The sequence below is a fragment of the Vigna angularis genome, chromosome 3 (genome assembly GCF_016808095.1).
Source record: "Vigna angularis cultivar LongXiaoDou No.4 chromosome 3, ASM1680809v1, whole genome shotgun sequence".
Lineage (NCBI taxonomy): Eukaryota > Viridiplantae > Streptophyta > Magnoliopsida > Fabales > Fabaceae > Vigna > Vigna angularis.
In genome coordinates, this window is record NC_068972.1 from 8198986 (window position 1) to 8210922 (window position 11937).

The 11937-nt window shown below is 33.7% G+C and overlaps 3 protein-coding genes across 3 annotated transcripts; all 3 read right to left on the bottom strand.

The window, feature by feature from the left end:
- Positions 1 to 875: 875 nt before the first annotated feature.
- Positions 876 to 1280, bottom strand: LOC128195747 (dirigent protein 22-like). The gene is made up of 2 exons (XM_052874148.1): positions 1139 to 1280; positions 876 to 1069 (listed from the first exon to the last, which is right to left on the bottom strand). The coding sequence occupies exons 1-2, from the start codon at positions 1278 to 1280 to the stop codon at positions 876 to 878; spliced, it is 336 nt and encodes a 111-aa protein (XP_052730108.1).
- A 3026-nt stretch (positions 1281 to 4306) lies between these two features.
- LOC108324023 (probable arabinosyltransferase ARAD1) lies at positions 4307 to 7676 on the bottom strand. Its single transcript, XM_017556805.2, has 3 exons — positions 6953 to 7676; positions 6580 to 6833; positions 4307 to 5153 (listed from the first exon to the last, which is right to left on the bottom strand). Exons 1-3 carry the CDS (start codon positions 7569 to 7571, stop codon positions 4602 to 4604), a joined length of 1425 nt encoding a protein of 474 aa, XP_017412294.1. The 5' UTR covers positions 7572 to 7676; the 3' UTR covers positions 4307 to 4601.
- Positions 7677 to 8190: 514 nt separating this feature from the next.
- Positions 8191 to 11313, bottom strand: LOC108325603 (receptor-like protein EIX2). Its single transcript, XM_017558697.2, has 2 exons — positions 8676 to 11313; positions 8191 to 8555 (listed from the first exon to the last, which is right to left on the bottom strand). Exon 1 carries the CDS (start codon positions 10667 to 10669, stop codon positions 8678 to 8680), a length of 1992 nt encoding a protein of 663 aa, XP_017414186.2. The 5' UTR covers positions 10670 to 11313; the 3' UTR covers positions 8191 to 8555; positions 8676 to 8677.
- Positions 11314 to 11937: the final 624 nt, after the last annotated feature.

Sequence of the window (11937 nt, forward strand, 5' to 3'; positions counted from 1 at the left end):
TTACTATAAAAAATGTATTTATAGAAAATAATTATATCTATCATCCATGAAACTCATATTGCAATGAATATAAATAATTTTTATTAATTTTATAAATAATTTTTGTTATAAATAATTATTTTAGTTTATCAAAATAATAAGTTTTAGAAATAATTAAATAAATAATAACATTTAATTTACAAAATATAAGATAATTATTTTAATTAAAATATATATTTAATAAGATAATAACGTTTAAACTAATTTTAATTTAGGGTTAAATATGTTTTTCGTCCCTTAAGTATCACACGATTTTGGTTTTAATCCCTACTCAAAACTTTGATGGTTTTTAGTCCTCGTAGTTTTGAAACTCTTAGTATTAGTCATTAAAAATGGATGGCGTTAAGTTTTAGTAGATGTGGCAAACAGCAACGCCAGGTTTGATGCCAGCTGTCGTGCCAAGTTGATTGTTTCATTTTTCAAGTTGAATCTAACTTTGACTTCTACGCCACTCAGAAGCTTCCCGTTTCTGCCCCTCGCCCTCCAGCAGCACCGTGGCCAGGAAGGTCCATTTTTCACTTTGCGTTGATCGCCAGAGGAACGTGTACAAAAAAGTCTGCCTATTTTTTCCCCTTTCATTTGTAAAGTTTTGGATTCTTGAGATTGTTTTGATCTTTTTTTACGATTTGCAGCAATTACAAGAACCTGGGAACATATGATGTTTTTGTTAGTTGTTTCCTTTTCTCTTGTGTATTTCTTTCTTTCTCATTAATTTGTAAATTATATGAGGGGCTGTTTTTCTTGCTTTTCTTAGCAGAAGTTAATGGCCTTTTCTTTAAATTGGATTTTACTGTAAAATTAAGGCGAAATCTAAAGAAAAACTATTTTAATTTAACTCAAAAGTAGTGGGAAACATAAATGTTGTATTCAATGGTAGACCTCATTTTTGGATTAAGAAAAATGGTATTAGTCTCTGCATATCCCATGGCAAATCTGAACACTCCAGTGCCTCCAATTACTGGAATCTCCCTGATGTTTTGGGTGATGCGGTTCCTCCCCAACACAGTGATGGTGCTCCCATTGTACTTCCCTTCAATTAACACGAAGTTCAGAACCACCAACAAGATAAACTCCCTCTACGACGTTCCTACAACCAAACCCTCGATTCTTCCCACCACCTTCGAGGTTGGCTCCGGTCCTCCTTCTCCAAACTTCCTAGCTTCATCAAAATTGTTGGTTGCCTCTCTGAGCTCGTCGAAGGAGAAGACAGAGATCCCAAAGTAGACACCTCCACTTTCCATGGACGTTGTATTTCTGAAGGAAGAAGAATAAACGTTTCTTGATTTGTTTTGGAGGCCTGAACGTTTCTTTCTTCCTTTCAACAACAAAAGAATAACATCAACCAAGGCAAAAACCCCAACCAGGACCGGTATTCCAACACATAACGCTGGCATCAAACCTAACATCGTCGTTTGACACATCTACTAAAACTTAACGCCATCCATTTTTAAGGACTAATACTAAGAGTTTCAAAACTTCGAGAACTAAAAACCATCAAAGTTTTGAATAGGGACTAAAACCAAAATCGTGTGGTACTTAAGGGACGAAAAACATATTTAACCCTTTAATTTATGGAAAACAATTTTTTTTACTTCTCTATTTTATAGGTATTTATATATATATATATATATATATATATATATATATATATATATATATATAAATAAGTATTCACATTAGTCAAAGACGAGACCACCAATAGAACATGTTGTATGAGTAGTTTAGAAATAAGTAAAAATGTAAGAATAAACTAAAAATTATTAATGAAAAACTGATAGATATTAAATGAATTATTTATAATTAATTAACATGTCAAAGAACAGACCACCGATAAAACAGGTTGTATGAGTAGTTTAGAAATAAGTAAAAATGTAAGAATAAACTGAAAATTATTAATGAAAAACTGATAGATATTAAATGAATTGTTTATAATTAATTAACATATTTCTATACTTGAGTGACTGTTTATAAGATTAAAATGTAAATTTCCAATATTAATTTTTTATATCAACAAGTTTAATTTACATAAAACCTCATTTTTTATCTTTCTAATGCGGTTATTTGACCAATTTGATTCATAAATATTTAATATATATAATATATACAATATAATATATATGAGAGAGAGTAAAATTACAATAAATTATGTATATATAAATTATATTGTTTCTAAAATTTAATTAAAGTTTTGCAGTGGAGCTAAACCCACTTTAACCGTGACCCTAACCCACTTGAGAGAGGGTTTTGGAGATTGTGACTTTTTTCTGACCCCTACTTGAAGAACTTCTTAAAATATGACTTTTTCAATAATGGATTAGGGCTTACCCTAGGACCATGGATTAAATTGACACCTCTACCTGCTACTTTGAATAAAAGCTGCAAGTTAGGATTTGACTAGAAATAGAAAATAGAAACTTAGATAGAATAAAGTGACAGGAAATTTTATAGAATCCTTTTTGCTGATTAAACAATATTTTATCTTTTAAATTTTTTACCCTTGTTAAGTTTAATATTAATGAAGCCACTCTTCGAAGATTTTTTAATTAAAAGTTTCATCTCATCAAGTTAAGGATGAATGAGTTTGTATTTGTTCAGTGACATGTGATAGGAAAGTTTTGAATCCATAACGAAATAATTAAGATCAAATAATTATTAATTTTAAATATGTTTTAAAGGAGAAATTTATAATAAGTTTAAATACAAAGGTAGTGATGGATAATGAATTCCAAAGATAAAACGTAGAGATAGATTTTCTTTTCAAAGCATATTTTATCTACATATACTCCTAAATGATGTATCAAATTAAAAGGAAAATTGTAACACTTATATAAAGTTTTATGCAAAAAATACTTTATGTTTCGGCATGATTTAAAACCCTAATCCAAAACATTCAAAGTTCTTCGCTCCATTATTTGGTTGCGATATCTTTTCTCTTCTCCTTATCCAAGCCGCGGGGAGAGTGCCTATAAAAGACACTCCGACGCTGAAGTAAGTAACTTTGCACAATAATTTTGTAATCAAGATTAGTTATCAAAGTTCAAAAGTTACATGTCCTTTTTGTCAGACAAATATTTATAAATTATAATGAGCTTACCGTGTTAGGTCAGACTTATTAATCACCAATAAATTATATTTTTAATTGTCAATAAATAACAATTATTTTCATTAACTCCTCGACAGTTATTACTATTTTTACGGGTTAACTATTTGTCTCTCAGTTCATTTGCCTGAAAGATATCATCGGTCCATAAACTCAAAATAACTTAGAGGCTCTTTTTTTGCATTTTTATCGTTAGTCGACTATAAGTTCATAATATTACTTTATTTTCTTACGAAGAGTTTTGTTAATAAAAGACGTTGTTTTTCGGTCGGTTTTTTCTATTTTAGCCGCTTATTATTTGCTTATTTTTTTCGGGCCAGGAGTCAGGCTATAATTTGATGTGCCCTTTTGCTCTGGCTGAAATTATATTTAAACTTCATCAAAGTTAGTTAGTAATTTGCTCCAAAAAATTTAACAAGACATGTTTAAGTAGAGGCTATTTCTTTTTCTGTAATCGTCTTAGTGAAATGACTTAGTTACTTATTATTATTATTTTATCTTGCTTACAAATTTGTATTACAGACTATATAATTTAAAATGTAAATTTATATTATAGAATTGTTTTTTAATTTGTATTATACATTATATAATCTAAAATATTTATGGATCTTATAATCTTAAAGCACGGGGAAAAATAAAAAACTATCATTTTCTATTAATTTCAGCATATATATATATATATATACATACATATATATATATATATATATACATACATATATATATATATATATACATACATATATATATATATATATACATACATATATATATATATATATATATATATATATATATATATATATATTTGGAATTTTAGAAAGTATAGGTCCAGGAAGAAAACATGGAGTTGCCCAAAAAATTCCCATTAGGTTTACTTTCAGGTACTTTAAACAGCATTATCCCAATCCAAACTATATTCTATAGGCTGTTAGTTATAACCACAGTAATGCAAAGGTATAAACATTACCCAAATTAAAAGCAAATTGGCACCAAAAAGTTGTTGCTGTAGAAGGAAAAGTATATTCCTACAAGAATTTTCATTCCAAAGGAAGGAACCTACAAAAAATATGGAATTGTTTCCTTTATTTAAATATTGAAAATATCCTCATCACAACAGAACTTCAATGAGAAAACTTTTAAAAGAGAAATCAGCGACTCAAACAATAAACAATAAAATCACCGATCAACATTTCACTCTGAAAACTTATCAGTCTACAATACAAAGTGAAGAGAAGCATGGAAACATATCAATTCAGGTGCTGTGAGATTCAAATGCTTAGTTCCACACTACTCACAGTCAATGGCAACTAACTTCTACACCATTAAATAAGCATTCACTATCTAAAGATTTAACAAACTCCTCTCACCAAAAGAAAAGAAATTGGTCCAAAACCGAACCAGATATTAAACTATATCTCGTCCCTCTAAAAGAAGAAAAACAAAAAAAAACTACTTAAATTCAGGTACAATGACAACGTCGTGGAACTGAAACACCAGGTGGCTTTCTTCTCTCTCGAATTATGGTTTCTTTTATCATTGGCAATTTTTGGTGAACTTTCTTCCATATGTGATTCACTGCACCATCCAAAGGCACTGGTCCAATACCACCCGGATGACCATTATCGTAGACAAAAATGGGCTGTACCCGAGCCATATTTTGGCGGAACGTAGCTTTCTGCTCTTTTGAAAAGCTTTTAAGATGATTGACGAGCCAGTTTGGTTTCAGGGCATCACTAATTGCCACAAAAACAGAAAATTCCGAATAATCCACCATACCTTCAAATGGCAGCTCAATGTTGTCACTGACAATGACAGGTATACAAAGACTTTGTATTGCATCAAAAAGTCGGCATGAAGTCGGTGTATCTCCAGCTGGATGCAGACAAAATTCTGATGTTCTCATCCCTTTTATTGATTGATCTCGCCCAGTTGCATTAGGGAAACCTTCTTCCATTATAACACCAGGCTCACCAATCATTAGATCCCATAACTTCTCTCTAATCATACCTCCCTGAAAATTGAAATATTTGTCAATGAATGAGATAAGCATGGAACAGATATGGTTTTTGGGTTTCATAATTCGAAGGACCAGAATGACCATATGTATGTTGGATGAGTATAATGAATTGTTGGCTTCTCTTTACATTAAAATAAGGCGTGGAATCAAATTTTCAAATGCTTTGTTGAGCCGGAATGAATTAGCTTAAGTTTTTATATTTGATCATGACAAATCCTCCAAGCATGTTAAATATTTATCACCAACACTATAGGCTACCTATGACGGTGAAGTGTTACAAAGTAGCCCCCCCAATGGCCAAATGAAGACATGAATAAAATTTGTTAACAAAACTAGATATATCAGTTAAGTTAACTATATAGGTCACATCAATTCTTAACCTTAATACCTCTTAATACAGCTGCAAAAATCTAAAGTAAATATCTTTGCAGTGCCAAAAGGTAGGTTTGATGCATGAGGTAGGAAATATTGGAGCTATTTTGTGACCGGTGCTCAAAGGGTAAATCATACATTTAGAACAAAGAAAACAACGCTATACTTCTCACCAACCGATTTTTCAGTAAATCAAAATGCCATTTAATAGTCATGAATTGTATTTTCCCGGATGACAGATTGATTAAAACTTCTAGTGCATGTAGGAAGCTAAACGATGAAAGGGAAAAACCATAATGCTCATATTGCAATTATAAATTATAAACAAGCATTATGTTAAAATCTTTGAAGTGATTATTTATATCTATCTAGCAACATATCCCACTTTTTGTGAAAAAGGCAGGAAGAGAGCAACATCACAGTCACAGATCTTATCAACATGACGTTCAAGTTGCATAAGAAGTGGCCAAATAATTGAATACTGCCTCCTCCTATCTTGGTATAGGTACACTAAGATTATTAATTCTTATCACAAAGAACGTCCAAAACATGGACGAGTGTGTCTTATGATCAGAGACAGAAAGGAGGACATTTTGCCTCAAAAAAAATCCTGAGCAACAACAATACTCTAAAGAATAGAGGTGACCAACACAACTTTTCTTTTCTGAAAAAAGTTGTAGAAACGCAGACACAGATGGCAGATCTGCTCAAATTTGTAACTTTCTTCAACCTCAGCAAGGAGCAGCAGCTGAGGCATTTTTCATACAATCTTAAGTCAAAAAAAGATAAACCATATGTATCTGATGTGAAAATCCCATCAAGAACAAGTAGTATTAGACAAAAGGAACAACACTCACTCAATCACAAGTCAAAAGGTTTTAAAAAAAATCCACAACCTCGATTGCGATTCCAACATCAAGCAACTAGAATTGTTGCTGCATCAGCCACATTTGTTCGCAATGTCTCACAATTCCAATGATGGTAACAGCAAGCACAACATAAAACACACGAAACGTACCAAAGTTAACACGGATAGTCCAATACTTACCCGGTGCCTATGTTTAGCTCCTTTGAAATACAGAAGTTGGTGACGCTCCTTGTTTTGTGACAAATCCAACCTCGGAAGCAAATGCGTGTAAGGCACAATCACATCTTTAATCACAGAAACTTGAGTATGAGGAACCACACCACTCTCAATAGAGTTAGAACCTCTGGAGTCAAGCCTATACCAACCGCCAAAATCCACAACGAGCAAAATAGCAGGGGCAATCTCATCTTTGACATGCCACATGGCCACCGGGTCTGCCAAACAACGCTTCAGTTTTAATACCCTGAGAATCCAAAGACTAGAAATTCATAAGCCGAAACACCCTCACATTCAACGCAAAAAAAGAAAAACAAAAACTGTTTCCAAAACCCACCCGTCAGCACAAACACGTGATCTCGTCCTCCGGAACGGTTCCAGGCCTCGGTGCTTCTAACGGCGTCCATGACCTCCCTCTGCCGCTTGTAATCCTCGTTCCCGGTCTTCTTCCTGAACGCGCCCTTGTTCGCTCCGAGCTGCATCTCCGCGCTGAGCGTGGCGAAGAACGGAACGAAAACGACGTCGGCGAGACGCGGGTCGAGGACACGCTTGGCGAAGGATGTGACGCGATGTTGTGGTGGGGTCATAAGGTCGCCCATGATCCAGTACTCCGCGCTGTACTGTTTGATGAGAGGGTTGTCCGGGTAAGGCGGGTATTTGGCCACTGGATGGAGGGAGGGGGGATGCCGGTGATCTTCATCGGTGGAGAGTCGGGAGTCGGAGAACGAGGTCCAGTAACGGTGGAGAAGGTCGTAGTTGAGGGATCGGGGGAGGTCGGCGACGTAGACGTTGATGGTGGTAGAAGCGTGAGGGTAGGTAGAAGAGTGTAGGATTGTGGCGGTGGGGAAGAAGAGGAAGATGAAAAGTGAGAAAAGGGAGAGGAGGGTGAAGAAGAGAAACAGATTCGGAACGGTTAAGGAGGTGTTGCTCTTGTTACTCTTCGCCGTCATTGCCATCGCTTTCTCACTGTTCTCTCCCTCGGGCTCCCTGTAAGAACATAAGGTGACACAAGGGAGAAGAAAACAAGAAGATGGTGGGTATTTTTCTTTAAAAAAGAAAAAGAAAATTATTACTTTATTTAACATATATTTTAGAATAAATAATATATACTTAATATATTATACTCTTTCTTTATCTTCTTTTTTTTCTCTCTTGTATCAGTTTTATCTCTCCTCTCTCCTTCATTTTACATGTTCTTTTTCTTTATTTCTCTTCCTTTAGAATTAATATCGAAGTGAAGTGTCACGTACTTTTTAATTATTAAATGTTATTTTATATTAATATTTTAATGATTAAACATTTAAATTATCTGATTTTTATTTATAAATATTATAATGTTAAATTTTGAAAGTACTTAGTTAACTTTTTATGTAGTAAAAATAAACTATTCTTTCTAAACTAAGAACTTAAAATTTAAAAAAACTGAATGAATTTACTAAAACAAAAAATAAAAATATAAAAAAAATCAAACTGATACAAATTTAAACATTGTAAATTTCCTAAAACATAATTTTTTTCCAGATATAAGCTTAAAGAAGTTTGAACTAATTAATGAAAAACATGAGAAGGGTAAAATTTGGCAGATAAATTAAAGAGTTTTCAGATAAAAACAAAATACTATGATTGTAAACGGACAAGAAACTTAAATTGGGAGAGTAAAGTAAAGGTTTTTGAAAATGAAAATGGATGCATCTTCAGAAGATAATGCTGTAGTGATTAACGCCATTAATTACGTAATACTGTAAGATCCTTACGTGGGAAAATAAAGAAATAAAAGAGAAGTCTAGAAGTATAATCGCAGTCTGCCGATGGAATAAAAACAAAATCTAAATCTTGAGCTAATGGACAGTGAGTGGTCGCTGTTGCCATCAAAATTGCATCACTGTCTTTGTTTTCTCTCCCACTTGATGACTTATTCCCTTCTAAAGAATGAGGAATGCCTGAATGTGTAATATAATAAAAGCATTGTCATTATCACAGGCATGTAATATAAAAGCCTCTAGTATGATCAATTCGATAAATAAAATAAATCGAAACCTCAATTGAAAGTTTCTGCTTACCACTACGCAAAAGAGAAGGAATTTATAGTGATGAGTCCCATAACATAAAGTCGATCTATCAAACGACAGAGAAACTTGAAGTAAGCGTGCCTCCATTTTCTATTTAAGAAAAGGGCACAACACACTCCCAAAAAACTCATGCCAAATCCAGTTTCTGTTCCAGTATAAAACCATGACCAAAATTCAGATTTATCCTCATCTTCTTTTATTTGCTTTACATAATCTTGGAAGCATGTTTTTGTAAGTGGAGGTCCACAAAGATAAGTATTACCGATATAGCTAAGTTCACCGAAACCTTGGAGCTGTGTTCCTGATGGTATTTTGCCCGTGAAATTGTTGAATGACAGGTTTAAGTAACTCAAAAAGGACAGATTTGATAGAGTTTGGGGAATTTCACCCCAAAGTTGGTTTGCTGAAAAATCAAGGGACTCCAACTGGTTCATGTTTCCAATCTCATTTGGAAATTTTCCGGTTAATTTATTGTGGGACAAGTTCAAGGAACATAATCCAAGGAGTCTAAACATTTGTGGAGGTAATGCTCCAGAAATATTGTTACTTGACAAATCAATTAAGTTCATAAAGTGCAGGTTTTTTCCGTATTTTATTGCTTGACCCTTTGTAACCAGCTCAAGATTGTCTTCAAAGGTGTAGTAGCGACCATCAGGCAAGGGAAAGAAAAAAGAAAGCATGTGGACTGAAGTTTTGCCGGAAACTAAGGCTGTGATATTGTGAAGGCAGTTGGGTATATGTCCTGAGATTGTGTTATCTGCAATATCCAAAACAATGAGGGAAGACATTTGGCATATATGTGGTGGGATATTTCCTGTAAAATGATTGGATCTTAATTGGAGAACTTTTGCAGCATCTGGTATCCAATTTGGTATATTTCCTGAAAAGTTGTTTTCCCGAACATTGAAGATTAACAAAGAGTGACAATTTTTCAGCGAGGAGGGAATTTCTCCATAGAGCTTATTTTCATGTAGATGGAATGATGTGAGATTAGGCAACAGGCCCATTGATGGTGATATCTTGCCTGTTAGATAATTGCTTCCCAAATTAACATGAACCAATGATTTCCAGTTTCCCCAACAATTTGTAAGTCCTCCCGACAGACGATTAAGTGATACGTCCAAGTACACCAAATTACTTTTCCCATTCAACATCTCATCATCACACAAGAGAGAAGACAAGTTTCCTGATAATGAGTTGTTTGACAACCGTACAACGACCACGTTCGATGACAATCGAGGCAACCAACCCTTCAGATCATTTGATGACAAAGATATGAAAGCAGAGTTCAACAACACGTTTGACAAGTTCCCATCTATCGAATTCTGTTCTAAATTCACTTCTTTCATTCTTGACAGAAAATTCCAAAATTTTTCGCTACCCTCAAATGATGATTCATAAATACTTAAAGATTCAAGAGACTTTTGTGTGTATAACCACTCAGGAAATTTAGTTCCTGAAAATGCAAGATTTAATCGCTCAAGTTGAAAGGCAGGAATCCAGTTGGAGTCAAAATCAAAGATTAATGGTGGTGATATGAATATGCCTAACTTCTTCAATTTTGACAGTCTGGCAAAAGTTTTCTCAGACACAACTCCCGTCAATCTATTTGAGTTGACCGCCAAGAAAACTAAGGATGATAGATTTCCCAAACTTGTGGGAATAGATCCAGAAAACATGTTTTTTCTAAGATTAAGATGTCTCAGATGTTCAAATTCTCCTAACCAATGTGGAATTGGTCCGTTGAAGTAATTGCCGTGCAAGTTCAAGATTTCCAAGTGTCGAAGATTTAACATCGCCTTAGGTAGTTGACCTTGTAAAAAATTTGACCCTAGGTCAATGGAAGAGATACCACTACTTAAATTGAATAGCCATTTTGGTAACACTGACCTAAAATCATTTCCAGGAAGAGAAAGAACTTTGAGTGCTGTAAAATTGGCAAATTGAAGATACGGACTCAAGTCTTTAAGATGACAATGATGCATGTGGCATCGAGGTTAAGATATTTCAAGGAGGAAAAATGAGAAAGCCATTGAAGACTGGTCTTGGCATAAAAGTTGAACGATAAATCAAGATAACGAAGATCTGAAGAGTTTACACATCGATGGGAAGGAGTAGCAGTAGATAGATTATGGCAATTTCGGGCATACACATGAGAACCAAATTGAATAGTTGAGAAGTTGTTATTACTCAGATTCAAGTGATATAGAAATTCAAACTCCAGGACAAACAAGGATAGGTAAATGGAACCTGTGAGGCAGTGTGATTTATCTATTTTATCAGTGTAAGTTGGAGGAGTTGTGTAACAAGGAAGACTGAGTTGAGTGACTCTACTCGTGAAATTGTCACACATGACTCCTTTCCATTCGCAACAATCGTGTTGAGTTGACCATGAAAAGAGCACACCTGCTGGATCTTCGATTCCTTGCTTGAACTTTAAGAGAGCATCCTTGTCTTTCTTGTTGCAGCGAATATTGGAGTTGCAATTGCCAGTATAGAACATGATTGTACATAGCAAACAGGCAAAGATGATTGCAAGCAGAGGAGGAAATGTATTCATGGTCTGAACCTTGATTGAATGGAACTCTACACTTGTAACATTCTGAATTTGTCTTGATATTATAAAATGAAGGACTCTATTTATACTGTTGAAGAGTTTGGACTTTGACGCATTATATTTTAGTAAAGGTAGAATGAACTTTTGTATTTTTTTAAAAAGAATAAAAATAAAAAATAATTAATAAATAATTTCAAATGAATATAAAAATTTTGTGTCGGTCAAAATATCATTTTTCATCGTTCATATCTGGATAACAGGATAAAAAACTTCACATCAGATAAAATTTTATGTTGAATGAGAAAATATTATTACCATTGCAACTGTTTGTGCAGCTAAATCTCCGTGTATTTGTACGCGCATGACAGAATATGTTCCCCCACACGATGGAGTGAGAAATTTCAATCCTTAATAAAAGCTCATTTATTATCTTTGATGCCCAGGTCACATGATGGAATGAGAAATTTCAAAAATCAAAGTCTTACTCTCTACAGTGACAGTATGTAAATTAATAGCTCTATGTAGTTATATTATATTTTATATTAATATTTAAATTTCAATTAAAACATAAATATCAAAGTAGCTTAATTCAGTATTACAACAGAATGTAACTGTAGGATAAATCCCACTGTTGATGGGGTGAGACAGAAATTTGATAGAGTGTAGAAGCAATACCCTTATATGAATGGTTGGATG

Excerpts from the sequence above, each read along its gene's own strand:
- LOC128195747 (XM_052874148.1), bottom strand. The coding sequence starts at position 1,280 with ATGGAAAGTGGAGGTGTCTACTTTGGGATCTCTGTCTTCTCCTTCGAC. Across the intron at positions 1,070-1,138 it reads GGTGGTGGGAAGAATCGAGG|GGAAGTACAATGGGAGCACC; the intron begins GTTTGGTTGTAG and ends TGTTAATTGAAG.
- LOC108324023 (XM_017556805.2), bottom strand. The coding sequence starts at position 7,571 with ATGGCAATGACGGCGAAGAGTAACAAGAGCAACACCTCCTTAACCGTT. Across the intron at positions 6,834-6,952 it reads TCACGTGTTTGTGCTGACGG|ACCCGGTGGCCATGTGGCAT; the intron begins GTGGGTTTTGGA and ends GTTGTTTGGCAG. Across the intron at positions 5,154-6,579 it reads GAGCTAAACATAGGCACCGG|GGAGGTATGATTAGAGAGAA; the intron begins GTAAGTATTGGA and ends TTCAATTTTCAG.
- LOC108325603 (XM_017558697.2), bottom strand. The coding sequence starts at position 10,669 with ATGCATCATTGTCATCTTAAAGACTTGAGTCCGTATCTTCAATTTGCC.